At 40.9% G+C, this 13,227-nt stretch overlaps 1 protein-coding gene across 3 annotated transcripts in view; it reads left to right on the forward strand.

Annotated features, from left to right (window-relative positions):
• The window catches only part of LOC139376865 (c-mer proto-oncogene tyrosine kinase a), a 37,037-nt gene extending 25,817 nt beyond the window's left edge, over positions 1 to 11,220 (forward strand). The window contains exons 11-21 of one of the 3 annotated variants that reach the window (XM_071119827.1): positions 1,961 to 2,111; positions 4,104 to 4,192; positions 4,377 to 4,472; positions 4,744 to 4,824; positions 5,128 to 5,220; positions 5,441 to 5,559; positions 5,683 to 5,792; positions 7,668 to 7,827; positions 8,642 to 8,778; positions 9,062 to 9,122; positions 9,578 to 11,220. In XM_071119827.1, the coding sequence (XP_070975928.1) occupies positions 1,961 to 2,111; positions 4,104 to 4,192; positions 4,377 to 4,472; positions 4,744 to 4,824; positions 5,128 to 5,220; positions 5,441 to 5,559; positions 5,683 to 5,792; positions 7,668 to 7,827; positions 8,642 to 8,778; positions 9,062 to 9,122; positions 9,578 to 10,090 (1,610 nt within the window). In that variant the 3' untranslated portion in view covers positions 10,091 to 11,220. Of the gene's footprint in view, positions 1 to 1,960; positions 2,112 to 4,103; positions 4,193 to 4,376; positions 4,473 to 4,743; positions 4,825 to 5,127; positions 5,221 to 5,440; positions 5,560 to 5,682; positions 5,793 to 7,667; positions 8,005 to 8,641; positions 8,779 to 9,061; positions 9,123 to 9,577 lie in introns of those variants that run through there. The other 2 variants (XM_071119828.1, XM_071119829.1) reach the window with 2 other exon arrangements.
• Positions 11,221 to 13,227: the final 2,007 nt, after the last annotated feature.

The raw sequence follows: 13,227 nt of genomic DNA on the forward strand, positions 1-13,227 counted from the left end.
ATGCTTGGTTTTTTAAATTATGTCTGAATGTTGGAGTGTTCCCCTGGCTTCCCGTAAATTAAAAAATAAATAATTTGGTGCCGTCTGATTTGTGTATTTTAAGGAATTTTAAATTATTTATACTTATACTTTGACTTTTGATACTTAAGTACATTTTAGCAATTACATTTACTTTTGATACTTAAGTATATTTTAAACCAAATACATTTAGACTTTTTCTCAAGTAGAATTTTACTGGGTGACTTTACTTAAGGTATCATTACTTTTACTCAAGTATGACAGTTGGGTACTTTTTCCACCACTGGTAAAATCACAAGGGAAGCCAATCCAGAATAAAAAGCCATATTACAACCTGTGTTGTGATAATTGCGTTGTTTGCTCTATAACCTGTTAATTCATATGCCTTGCCACTGTGATATATAGGCCTAAGGCCGAGACAATAAGAAGACACAGTCGCAGAATAAATTAAACTAGACCTTTGTTTCATCACAAAAAGGGAGGGCGACCTCTGTCCGGTAGAGTCCACAAAGCATATTGCATGTAACAAACAGTTACATGAACTACAGCATGGACAAGTTAATGTTTCAAACATTTTCGGAGGACTAAACAACTATTGATTTAGAACCACAGAGAGTTAGTTACCACAAGTCACATAGAAAACAGGAGCTGCCTCCACTATTCCAGCACCATTTCAACATCAAATTACCTCTGCTTAGTGTGTGTGTGTGTTTGTGTGTGTGTACAAGTTGAACAAAACATGTTGACTCACCCCACATTAACATTTTCAAGGCTGTCTCTTCACATTATAAAAATTTCTGTCACAACGCTAATGCCATCCTCCTCTCTTTCATGTTGATTAAACACTGACTCTGTCATACAGTACATGCTTTTAGTTTTTGTTGCCCTAGGCTACCTGGCTAAAATGCTTGCTCACTAACCAAACTTCCTTTCATGTGCAACGATGAGCCAGCTAATTATCATTAGCCTACTTCATCTAGCTACATATTGAACTTCCATCCTCTCATCGTTGCACTTCCATCCTCTCAGGCACAATGTATCAATGTATCAATATATGGTTGGATCAGAATCGCCGTTATAATCACTTGCCAGTACAGAGAATTAGGTAAAACCACAAATCCAAATCCCTATCTCCATCCATGGCTATTTAGGAAAGGGACACTTAAATAGCTAGCTAGCCACCAGAGGACAATGACACAATGAGATGTAACAATGCAAGTTTTTCTGTTGATGTGATTGGTGTGAAGCCAAATCCAAACTGGCTTCCCTTGACACCTTTTTTTTGGTTGACAGGAACATTCACAGTTTAGTTAACTCAGTTTAGCCCAACGCTGATTGGCTGATTTTATACTTTTTTTAATCAAGGGAGGCCAAATGCTTGCTGGTTTCCCTTGCATTCAATACTACAGGTGGAAAAAATGTCCTACTCTTTTTGACCAGACCGTATCAGATACGCTACACATACAGAGACAGAGGGGCACTGTTTTGCTCTCATGGATGCTTTCTCCGGTGAGATTCATTCAGCCTCTTCCGAATTGAAGGATAATTATGAAACTAAGACGAAAGATGATCAATTATTATTGATTATTTTGTTTGGTCAATGTTTTGGGGAAGCCTTGCTTCCCTTGTCATGCATCATACATGCCACTGCCTAGTTCTCTTCAAGTAGCCATACAACAAAATTAGGCTACTTAATTGGGAAGATGCAGAATAGTGAAGCATCTGCAGTGGTGTTAAAGGGCAATTCACTTGTTGCAAAATTACACACAAACTGAGAACACACACATATACAGCAAAACCTATACAAATACAACATACAGTTGAGTTGAAACTTTGATCATGTTTGTGTGTTCTGTTCTATCAATCAATCGATCGTAGTTTGATTTGATTGATTCATTGCTTGATTGATTCAATCATTGATTGATTGCATGTTGTGTTCCAGATTGGCCCCTGTCTCCCTCCTCCAGTCCAGACACCATAGGATCAGACTCTGTGTATATCATATTGGGGGTGGTATGTGGCTTCTGTCTCCTGCTGCTAGTACTCTGGGCTGCTATCTGCATGAGAAGCAGGATACTAGACACACGCTTTGGGTAAGTTTGCATGCTTCTTCACATATTAAAGTCTTAATTGTATCGGGATGTACATTGATGTACTACAGTACCCAGAATGCCGTGTAACATCTGGTTTGTCTTGTTTCTGACGCTAACCTAATGATCTGATCATGATCACTTTAAACCCCTGTGTATTGACTTCGACCGTGCTGCAGCCCATTGTTGTAGTACTGGAGGTCACACAGTATCTTGATTCTTAAGTTGGTCAGGGGAAATGGTGTAGCTAAGTGCAGTCTTGTAACGAGCGTTGTTGTATGAGTTGGACCAAGGTGCAGCGTGGAAGGCGTTCATCATGTTTATTAATGTGAACCAGCAACAAAACAATAAAGCGTAACAAAACGAGCGTGCAGCTTTGTAGTGCAAAAAGGCTACAATACAGAAACAAGATCCCACAAACAGGTGGGAAAAGGCTGCCTAAATATGATCCCCAATCAGAGACAACGATAGACAACTGCCTCTGATTGGGAACCCTACCAGGCCAACATAGAAAATAAAAAAACTAGACTACCCACACCCTGACCTGTTAGGGTTTTCCTCCTCCTCTTTGTCTGAGGAGGAGAAGCGAGAAGGATCGGAGGACCAATGCTTGGTAAGTGTCCATGGTTGTTTATTTAAAAAACATAAACTGAACACTATGAATACAAAAACAATAAACGTGAAACGAACGAAAACCGAAACAGTACCGTGTGGCGACAACCACACACATGGAAACAAACACCCACAAACAAACAGTGAAACCTAGGCTACCTAAGTATGATTCTCAATCAAAGACAACTAACGACACCTGCCTCTGATTGAGAACCATACTAGGCCTAAACATAGAAATCCCAAAATCATAGAAAAACAAACACTGCCCACCCCAACTCACGCCCTGACCCTACTAAATAATGACAAAACAAAGGAAATAAAGGTCAGAACGTGACATGACCTAACCTAAATAGAGAAATAAAAGGTTCTAAGGTCAAGGCGTGACAAGTCTTCCTTCCTCAAATAACTTACCGGTACTTGACTTGTTCCTTTTCACTCCTAGTAGATTAAAGAGCCTCAACAGTGCATCTCCAGCCAGTGAATTCTGTTTTGTCTTTGCAGTTTTCTTCACTCAGTTTCACCAGTAAGAAATGTCTATTGTCTGTTGCTGCAGATGTAAAAGTTACTCAGCATTTTGATCCCTGGAGTTGGTAAGGGGAAACGGTGTATTGGTCAGTGGAAGTGGTTATATTTCCTGTTGAGGAAGGGGTAAAGTTACTCAGTACATTGTCAATAAAGCAGCCTGGTTTCCTCATAATCACTGACAACTGCACCTGAGTCAAGACTGCCAAGGTTGTACTGACTGTATCATGTTCATTAGGCACAAAATGGAAGAAAACAGACTGAAACAGCTGGACTCAATCAGCAGTGAGATCTGGGCGGTGTTAGTTAGGCAGGGCATTTAAATTTTTCAACAGAAAATGAAAATGGGCCTATCTCATTGGACAAACCCTGGTAGTCCCTCCCTGTTTGTCTAATTTCTTCTGTTTGGTGCCTAATGAACACAACCATCCCTGGTCTTACTGCTGAAGACAGAGGTAGTCTAGCTATGTTGGAAAGAAACACCAAAACAATCTTTTCCACTCTAATCCTCTCCCCTCTCCACTCCTCTCTCCTCCTCTCATCATCACCAAAACAACCCATCTCCTCTCCGTTCTGCTGTCTCTGTTCTGGAATTCATTATGTTAAAGAGGTGACTCAGTGTTGCCGTTCGGGATATACAGATAAGAATGCTCAGAACTGGCAGACATCTCTCATCACCCAGAGGCAGGAAAACATCCGGTCATAGAGCTTGCTTCCTGATTCAAGATAAATTCTCAATCTAGTCAACCAAATGATTACAACTCTGAGGCAAGCTCTTGTTAAAGTGTTAGTCAGTGAATGACTCATTCTGTTCCATTGTATAAAGTAACTTGTTTCGTTTCTCTCTGGCGCCCCCTGCAGTCAGATGTTTGGAAGTGGAGAGAAGCTTCAACCCATCGTTCAGTACAGGCCACAGAAGTCCTACAACCGATCAGCCATTGAAATTACACGTACGTGAATAAAAGTTATATTCTAATCTACTGTACTCTGCTCTACTTTACTCTACTTTTCTCTACTCTACTCTAATCCTCTACGTTCCTATTAACATACATCGGAGAAGAAAATCTATATCCACAGATTTTGCACAATAATAAAAAATATCAGCTCTATTTTCCCCTCTTGCCCTCTTTTTAGTAGGTAACCTGGGTGTGAGTGATGAGCTCCAAGCCAAACTACAGGACTTCATGATTATGAGAAATCTGCTTTCCATCGGGAAGGTTCTGGGAGAGGGTGAGGATGACATTCATTTGATTATTTAGGACACAAAATCAGGGGCCTATTTGTGTTATAAAGTAGGTAGAATACAACTTTATCTCAGTCATATGTCATTTTTTCCCAATGTAATTTCTTACATTTTTTGGTAATTTCATTTGTTTGTGGTTGTTCCTTAATCACATTTCACGTCATTTATTTGTTGCTTCTCGTCATTTAGAGGTATTTCTGACTGTTACCTCTGACTGTTCCCTTTCTGACTGTTACCAACCCATTGTTTATTGACCAGGTGAATTTGGCTCTGTGGTGGAGGGACATCTGAAACAACTGGACGGAACATCTGAGAAAGTGGCTGTGAAGACCATGAAATGTGAGCTTCTTCATCCTCTTGTTAGTTTTCTTTAATTGGGCTGATCTAACAATGCCCATTCGTTTAGGTCAGATTCAGAGTGCTTTTTTCTCTTTCTTACCCTCTGATTAATATCCTAGATGGTTGATGAATTCCTCATAGCCTGCTCCCAGATCTGTTTGTGCTGTATAACCAGCTAGTATGACCGTTCATGCCATGTTTGGCATGCCAATGACCACAGGAGTTGGAAAGATAGCCTGGTCTTAGATCTGTTTGCACTAAATAACACATAACATTTGTATTAATTTCCTCTTTGTTTTCTAGTGGATAACTTCTCCCAGAGGGAGATAGAGGAGTTCCTGAATGAGGCTGCCTGCATGAAGGACTTTGACCACCCTAATGTCATCAGGCTGCTAGGTACTGTAGGTCTTCTTTGCTGCCACAACAGACCATCCTGCTCAGTCCTGCCCATCATGCAGAAACTATGGGTTCATGCTCCCTCACTCCATCCAGCCATACACATTAGAGAGATCACAGTTGATGTCTAAAGGATTTTGTAAAACTTAGTAAAAACTTTATTTTACAATCATTTTACAACTGTTATTTACCTGCTATTACGTTGATCTGCTCCTGCTAGGTGTTTGTCTGGAGGCGGGGTCTGGTCACTTCCCCAAGCCCATGGTGATCCTGCCCTTCATGAGATATGGAGACCTCCATAGCTTCCTGCTGCGCTCACGCCTCGGAGACAGTCCACTGGTGAGCTATCTGATGCTTTCCCGAGGAGCACGTTGAAAAAAAGTGTTGTCTTATCTGAATATGGTTACTGACATTGTAATGATGAAGATGTTGTTTCTTTCTTCTTCTTTATTTTTCTTTCAGTTCCTGCCCACTCAGACACTCCTAAAGTTTATGATTGACATTGCCATGGGGATGGAATACCTCAGTGGGCGGAACTTCCTCCACCGTGACTTGGCTGCACGCAACTGCATGTAGGTTTACATTTCACCTGAACCAGAGCCAGACTGAGTGTACAAAACATTACGAACACCATCCTAATATTGAGTTGCACACCCTTTTTCCCTCAGAACATCCTCAATTTGTTGAGGATGGACTCTACAAGGTGTCAAAAGTATTCCACAGGGATGCTGGCCCATGTTGATTCCAATGCTCCCACAGTTGTGTCAAGTTGGCTGGATGTCCTTTGGGTGGTGGATCATTCTTGATACACACGGAAAACTGTTGAGCGTGAAAAACCCAGCAGCGTTGCAGTTCTTGACACACTCAAACCAGTGCGCCTGGCACCTACTACCAGACCCCTTTCAAAGGCACTTACATATTTTGTCTTGCCCATTCACCCTCTGAATGGTACACATACACAATCCACATCTTAATTGTCTCAAGGTTTGAAAATCATTCTTTAACCTCTCTTCTCCCCTTCATCTACACTAATTGAAGTGGATTTAACAAGTGACCTCAATAACGGATAAAAGCTTTCACCTGGATTCAACTGGTCAGTCAATTTCATGGAAATAGCAGCTATTCCTAATATTTTGAACACATAGGGATTACATCTTTACATTGTGACAAAGTACAGATCAGAGCTGTATATACACACACACACATATATATATATATATATAAACTGAACAAAAATATGAACGCAACATGTAAAGCGTTTTCCTGGGGACACTAAAATGCCACTCTAAAATGGGCAGTTTTGTCACACAACACAATGCCACAGATGTCTCAAGTTTTGAGGGAGCATGCAATTAGCATGTCCACCAGAGCTGTTTCTGGAGATTTGAATCTTCATTTCTCTACCATAAACCGCTTTTGAGAATTTGGCAGTACCTACAACCGCAGACAACGTGTATGGTGTCGTGTTGGCGAGCGTTTCACTGATGTAAACGTTGTGAACAGAGTGCCCCCCTGATCAACTCTATGAGAAGGAGATGTGCTGCGCTGCATGAGTCAAATTGTGGTCACACCAGATACTAGCTGGTGTTCTGATCCACGCCTCTACCTATTTTTAATGGTATCTGTATATCTGTGGAATCCATAGATTAGGGCCTAATGAATTCATTTTCAATTGACTGATTTCCTTATATGAACTGTATCTCAGCTAAATCTTTGAATTTTTTGCATGTTGCGTTTATATTTTTGTTAAGTGTGTGTGTGTATATATATATATGCACACATATACACACACACACACAGTACCAGTCAAAGGTTTGGACACACCTAGTCATTCAAGGGTTTTTCTTTACTTTTATTGTTTGCTACATTGTAGAATAATAGTGAAGACATCAAAACTATGAAATAACACATGGAATCATGTAGTAACTAAAAAAGTGTTAAACAAATCAAAATATATTTTATATTTAAGATTCTTCAAAATAGCCACCCTTTGCCGTGATGACAGCTTTGCACACTTTTCTTTAGGAATGTAGTGAAGTAAAAGTAAAAGTTGTCAAAAATATAAATAGTAAAGTAATTAAAAAATATATATTTTCAAATATTTTTACTTAAGTATTTTACACCACTTTGTGTGTGTGTACAGGTCTGACCTTTTCACAATGTAAAGATATAATGAGTCTTATCTCATGGTAAACAGAGAGGGCGGCAGCTAAACCATCCTTGTTCCTTGGTACTGTTCATGTACGACTCTGGTCTATTTTGGCAACTTATTCAAGTAGAAACTCACTGTTGCTGTCCACCATATTGCCAATGTGATGTAGACACATTGCTCTTGACATTTTGAATAAATGCCAAATTCTTGCGCTTGTATCCTGCCTAGTCAATTTTTATATTTTTCTAGTAAGTGGAATTGATAGATTGTTCTATTGATTGGTCTGGTCCTACAGGCTGCGTGATGACATGACGGTGTGTGTGGCAGACTTCGGCTTGTCTAAGAAGATCTACAGTGGTGATTACTACAGACAGGGCAGGATAGCCAAGATGCCTGTGAAATGGATTGCGGTGGAGAGCCTGGCGGACAGAGTATTCACTGTGAAGAGTGATGTGGTATGGAGGTCCACACACCCACACACACAATGATGTTGTAAGGAACGTCTGAGATCGAGCCCCCATCAGCTAGTTCCATTTCTTTCATTCCTAGACTGATTATGGGAATACATGTGAATGTGTCAGAGAGAAATGAAAAGTACTGTTATTCAAGTATTTACTTCCCTTTCTGAGAAACAGCCAGCCTGTGAAGTTCAGCCCACAGCTCTCAGCATTGGAAAAGTTATTGGATAGCTTAAGAGTTCTCAACAAAGAGCCGTGTGACTGCAGGACAGTTAAACGGCTATCCGGACTTTCTGCTTTTCACCCCCCACCTACATATACATAGTACTTCAATCAATCAATCACCTTACCAAACCTACATGTGCATATTACCTCAATCAATCACCCCAACTACCTCGTACCCCAGTACACTGATGCAAAACTCCTTGTATATAGCATGTATATAGCCTCCTTATTGTTATTTTATTGTATTAATGTACTGTTTTATTTTTGATCTATTTGTTAATTTTCTTACTTTTAAACTGCATTGTTGGGAAAGGGCTCGCAAGTAAGCATTTCACTGTAAAGTCTACACTTGTTGTATTCAGGGAATGTGACAAATACAATTTAATTTGAACAGACTGCAAATATGATACTTGAATTCACAAATTAAAATGCATTTACAGTTCTCTGCTCACGTTATGTAGATGCATCTAACATGTTATTTTAGTAGGAGCTAGCAGAACCCAGCAATTTTAACATTTACGTTAACAGTCTATCACGAGAGAGAAACTACAGCTAACTTAAATGTGTGCTGTGTGTATTCTTGCAGTGGGCATTTGGTGTGACCATGTGGGAGATAGCGACACGGGGCATGACACCGTACCCTGGTATCCAGAACCATGAGATTTATGATTACCTACTTTTGGGCCACAGGCTGAAGCAACCAACAGACTGCTTAGATGAACTGTGAGTGTTTATCTTCTCTCTACATGGCTGTCTTTCGGATTGGGCTTTAGTGAATAGGAACATTTAGCCTGATCCAATACCTGTTTGTGCTGTATTGCCAACTCCTAAGGTCATTGTCGGACCTATTAACTATACAGATCTGTGACCAGGTTAAGGAACATTATGCTACAGCCAGGACAATATAGATAAACTGAAGAAGTAATGTCTGCAACTCTGTTGTGGTTTATTAAGACGCAAAACAGATCACATTTGAATGATTATTCTTACTTCTCCTGTCCACCAGGTACGAGATCATGTACAGCTGTTGGCGTGCTGACCTCCTGGACCGCCCCGTCTTCACTCAGGTGAGAGAACTCCCGGCGAAGCTGCTCTAGACAGTCTACGTCCCAAATGGCACTCTATTCAATTTATAGTTCACTACTTAGGGAAACCCATAGGGCTCTGGTCAAAAGTAGTGCATTATATAAGAAATAATATGGTGCCATTTGGGATGCAGACATTGACATAGACACCCTGGTCAAAAATTGTGCACTACACTCTTAGAAAAACAGGTGCTATCAAGAACCTAAAAGGGTTCTTTGGCTGTCCTCAAATAAGAACCCTTTGAAGAACCCTTTTTGGTTCCAGGTAGAACACATTTGGTTCCATGTAGAACCCTTTCCACAGAGGGTTCTACCTGGAACCAAAAAACATTCTCCTATGGGAACAGCTGAAGAGGGAATATAACGAACAAGGTGAAATTTGCTACGCAGACAGACTGTGTAAAGATGAATCTTCTAATCGTCCGGACTTTCCTCAGGTTAGAGAACTGTTGGAGAAGCTGACAGAGAAACTTCCGGAGGCTTCTACCAGCAAAGAGGACATCATCTACATCAACACCAGTTTCCCTGAGGAGGATCAGCACGGTGCTTGTGCAGACTCCCACCTGGATTTGCCGCTTTTTAGCTCCTCCCCGTCCTGCAGTCATAGAAACGAATTCAGCCCCTCCCCTTCCTGTAGCGACCAGTTCAACTCTTCTCTGTCCTGCAGTAACAGTCGCCAGAGACGAGACAACCGAGATCTGGTAACAGCAGTCATCCACGAGACTATGGAGGAAAAGGAGGAGGAAGATGATCGTTACGTTGTTGTCATCTCTAATGCCAATAGGAGTGGGGACCCCGCTGTCACCATGACAACGGCAGCTGTGGACAGTGACACTCCCCTGTTGGCTCGGGAGGGCTTGGGTGGGGTTTTGGGGGGAGCTACTCGTGACTCAGTGGGTGATGTCACTGGGATGGATCAGCACGCGAGTGACACAACGCTGTTGCTCTGATAGGCATGGAACGTTGGGACTATAAATCCAGTAATCTGAAACCAGACAAAGAAAAGCTCTCCCCCAGCGGTCATGTCTGATGATAATACACATCCTTCTTGTCTGCACTCTGGACTGTTGAGGACATAATATAGGTATTGTAAAGACCCTGCCGTTGATAAGCATGATGACCACTCACCCAAGGGAACTAGCTTTCTTGGAGCAGCGGTAACGTTTCTGGATCTGGACCCTATGAGACTGGGTGCAAATCACGCCTCGGAATCTCGTGCTACTCCCTTATTTTGTTACAGTTTGAACGTATGGTACTGTGTGGATCATGAGCACATAGGCCTTCTGCTTGGTGCAGCATGTGTAGTCTCACGTTGCAACACTTCCAAGTTGTTTCACCAAGGATCTGCCCAGTGTCTATAGAAATATAATCCCTATTTCTATGATCCTGTCTTGTGGCATTATTAAGTGTTATTACCTTGTCTATTCCCCAATGCTTTGCATTGAAATAATTATGACCAGTTTTCCAGTGGATGTTTATACCTCAAATGGTTACCACTAGCTATCAGTGTTAATGAGATGAGATGTACATAAGAGACGCTACATTTGCACATCTCTCTTATAGTATATTTCCAATTAAATAAGCTCTGCTAAAAATTGAAGTCAGTGTATCCCTAGCAGATATTGAAAGCTGTGAACAAGGCACAATTACGGCCAACCACTGTTGTAAGTCAGTAGTACACTCCCATTACAATCAGAGGCCATCTAAAGCATTTAAACTGTACGTAATTTTAAGAATTCCTTTTATATATTGAAGTATTTTTGAAGTGGCAATGTGTATAGGAACTTTACATGATATGTGTATATAGAGTATTGTGTACATATGATATCGATGGACTGAAGAAATAAAAAAACTGTTATTTTGTATCTCGGAGGACCTTGTATACAGCCTTGAGGTACTCCACCAAGGTTAGGCAGTGGACCCTGGAATGTCCACAATATCTAATAGTTTATTTTACAGATTTTAATAGAAGTTAAACTTTTGTTAAATATAAATATAGTCAATGTTGATATTGACTGAATTGTTAAAGATATTTGCAGGATTTTTTTCATGATGCAATAAATGTTTGCAAATTAAAAAATGTGCCTTTTTTTTTTATCCATCTGACCCTGAAAATAAATCCATCCTGGATTGAATAAGATGCACGCACACACACAGTTTTGTTTTACTCTTCTTGTGGGAACCACAAATATTAATTCTCTTTCAAAATCCTATTTTCCTTAACCTTAATTCTAACCATATTTATAAACCTAACCCCTAAGTCTAAAATATATTTTTTCCCTTGTGAGGAGGACTGGCTTCTGGTACCCACAAGTATAGTTAAACAAAAACACACACACACACACACACACACCAAACATGATGATGATCAGATAAGGGAAATAAATAACAGATTTCAAGTTGCTATCATTTTTTTAACCCTTGTGTAGTGTTCATGTTTTTGTTATTGACCCAATGTTTGCGGGTCTGATGGACCCACAATATTATTGGGGTTTTAAAACAATACAGCCATAGCAATTTACATAAAAATACTTAGATGTTGACATATCAATTACAAGCAATATAGACAGCATACATGGTTAATATTTGGCAATTACCTCTGCTAGATCACATTTATCAATAAAAGCGCTATTCGTTTTTAAAAATAAAATTATTACATGGGCGGAATAAATTGTTTATCTTGAACGAATATAAATGAAACAAAGTTTATCACTATGGATGTTTATTGCTTTGAACTGAACAAATTGGAAGGACAACTTCCAATGATAAATTATCCCCATTCTACACAAATTAAGGCCGGTCTACACACCACATGAGGGACAGAGTTTTACTGTGTGTGTGTTCCAAATGTATTTATTGCACTTGATGCATGTGTACTGTGTCTTCCTGTCCTTCTTGGGTCCACACACATAGCAGCGCTTCTTCTTGTTGCTACCGGCTGCAATCTACTCACACTACTCACACTTACTTTCGGTATTGGAGTTGTTGGTTCTGCAGGTCGGGCGGAGGGGGCACCAGCATCCTCCTCCTGAATCCTCCTCATGATGGCTGCAGAAGCTGGGGTCCTTGGGATATGTTGCCTCCTCTGGATTTGAGGTCTTACCAATGCCTTGCCCTGTTCTTCGAGAAAGAGATGTCTCCTCTGGAGCTTCCCTCTGTACCAATCTGGGTTCAACCAACGCATTGTACGCCGAGATGTCCAAGATGTTGAAGAATTTCACAAGTGTCCAGCGTAGGGTTCTTCTGTTGCAGCTGTAGCCAGTCACCAGCTTGTCTAAATTGTCCACCCCTCCTTTTGGCATTGTAATCCATTATGATTTCTGTTTTTTGATGTCCCTGGCCACAAATTCTCCCATCCTTATGCACCGTACTCGTGAGTACCACATTTTTGCTTTTCTTTGGCATGTAGGACACTAGGGACGTGAACACAAACTTAAAGGAATTGATAGGCCTGTTCCATGTATTCAACAGCTGAGGTGGGAGCTCTGGCTTGTTTTTTCTCACTTGTCCTACCATTGTCAGCTTCTTCTGGAGGAGCTCCTGTTCCAGCTTGTGTGAAGTAAAAAAGTTATTGCATGTGATGTTGTGGCCACAGAGTCCCTGTGTCACATCCAGGACAACCCGCATCCATTGGTTCTTCTCAGGAGCTCCTCCATCTGGCTTCCTTGTATTCCACGCATATGATGAAGCAGCATCACATTGCCCCAGATCTTGATTCCATATTTTGCTGGTTTAGACAGTATATACTGCCTGAAGGGGCAGCTGCCCTTAAATGGCATAAGCTGCTCATCAACAGTAACGTTGGGCCCAGGGTTGTACAACAGGGGAAGGTGACCACTTGTCCCACACTGACCTGATTTCAGCTAGCTAGTCTCTCTGCACTGACCTGATTGCTCTCTGCCGCAGAGCTGGTCTGGTGTCTCGGTTATCGAAGCGGATAATCCTGGAAATAATGTGGACGTTTTCCAGAGACAGTTTTGCACGGAAGAGTTCTCTGACCGTTTCTACATCCCACAGGGATTCTGTAGATTCCCCATTGGATATGAAAACAGCAGAAAGGATAAGAACCCCAAAGTATGCATGTAAA

This window comes from Oncorhynchus clarkii, chromosome 20, assembly GCF_045791955.1.
Source record: "Oncorhynchus clarkii lewisi isolate Uvic-CL-2024 chromosome 20, UVic_Ocla_1.0, whole genome shotgun sequence".
In the NCBI taxonomy this organism is placed as follows: domain Eukaryota; kingdom Metazoa; phylum Chordata; class Actinopteri; order Salmoniformes; family Salmonidae; genus Oncorhynchus; species Oncorhynchus clarkii.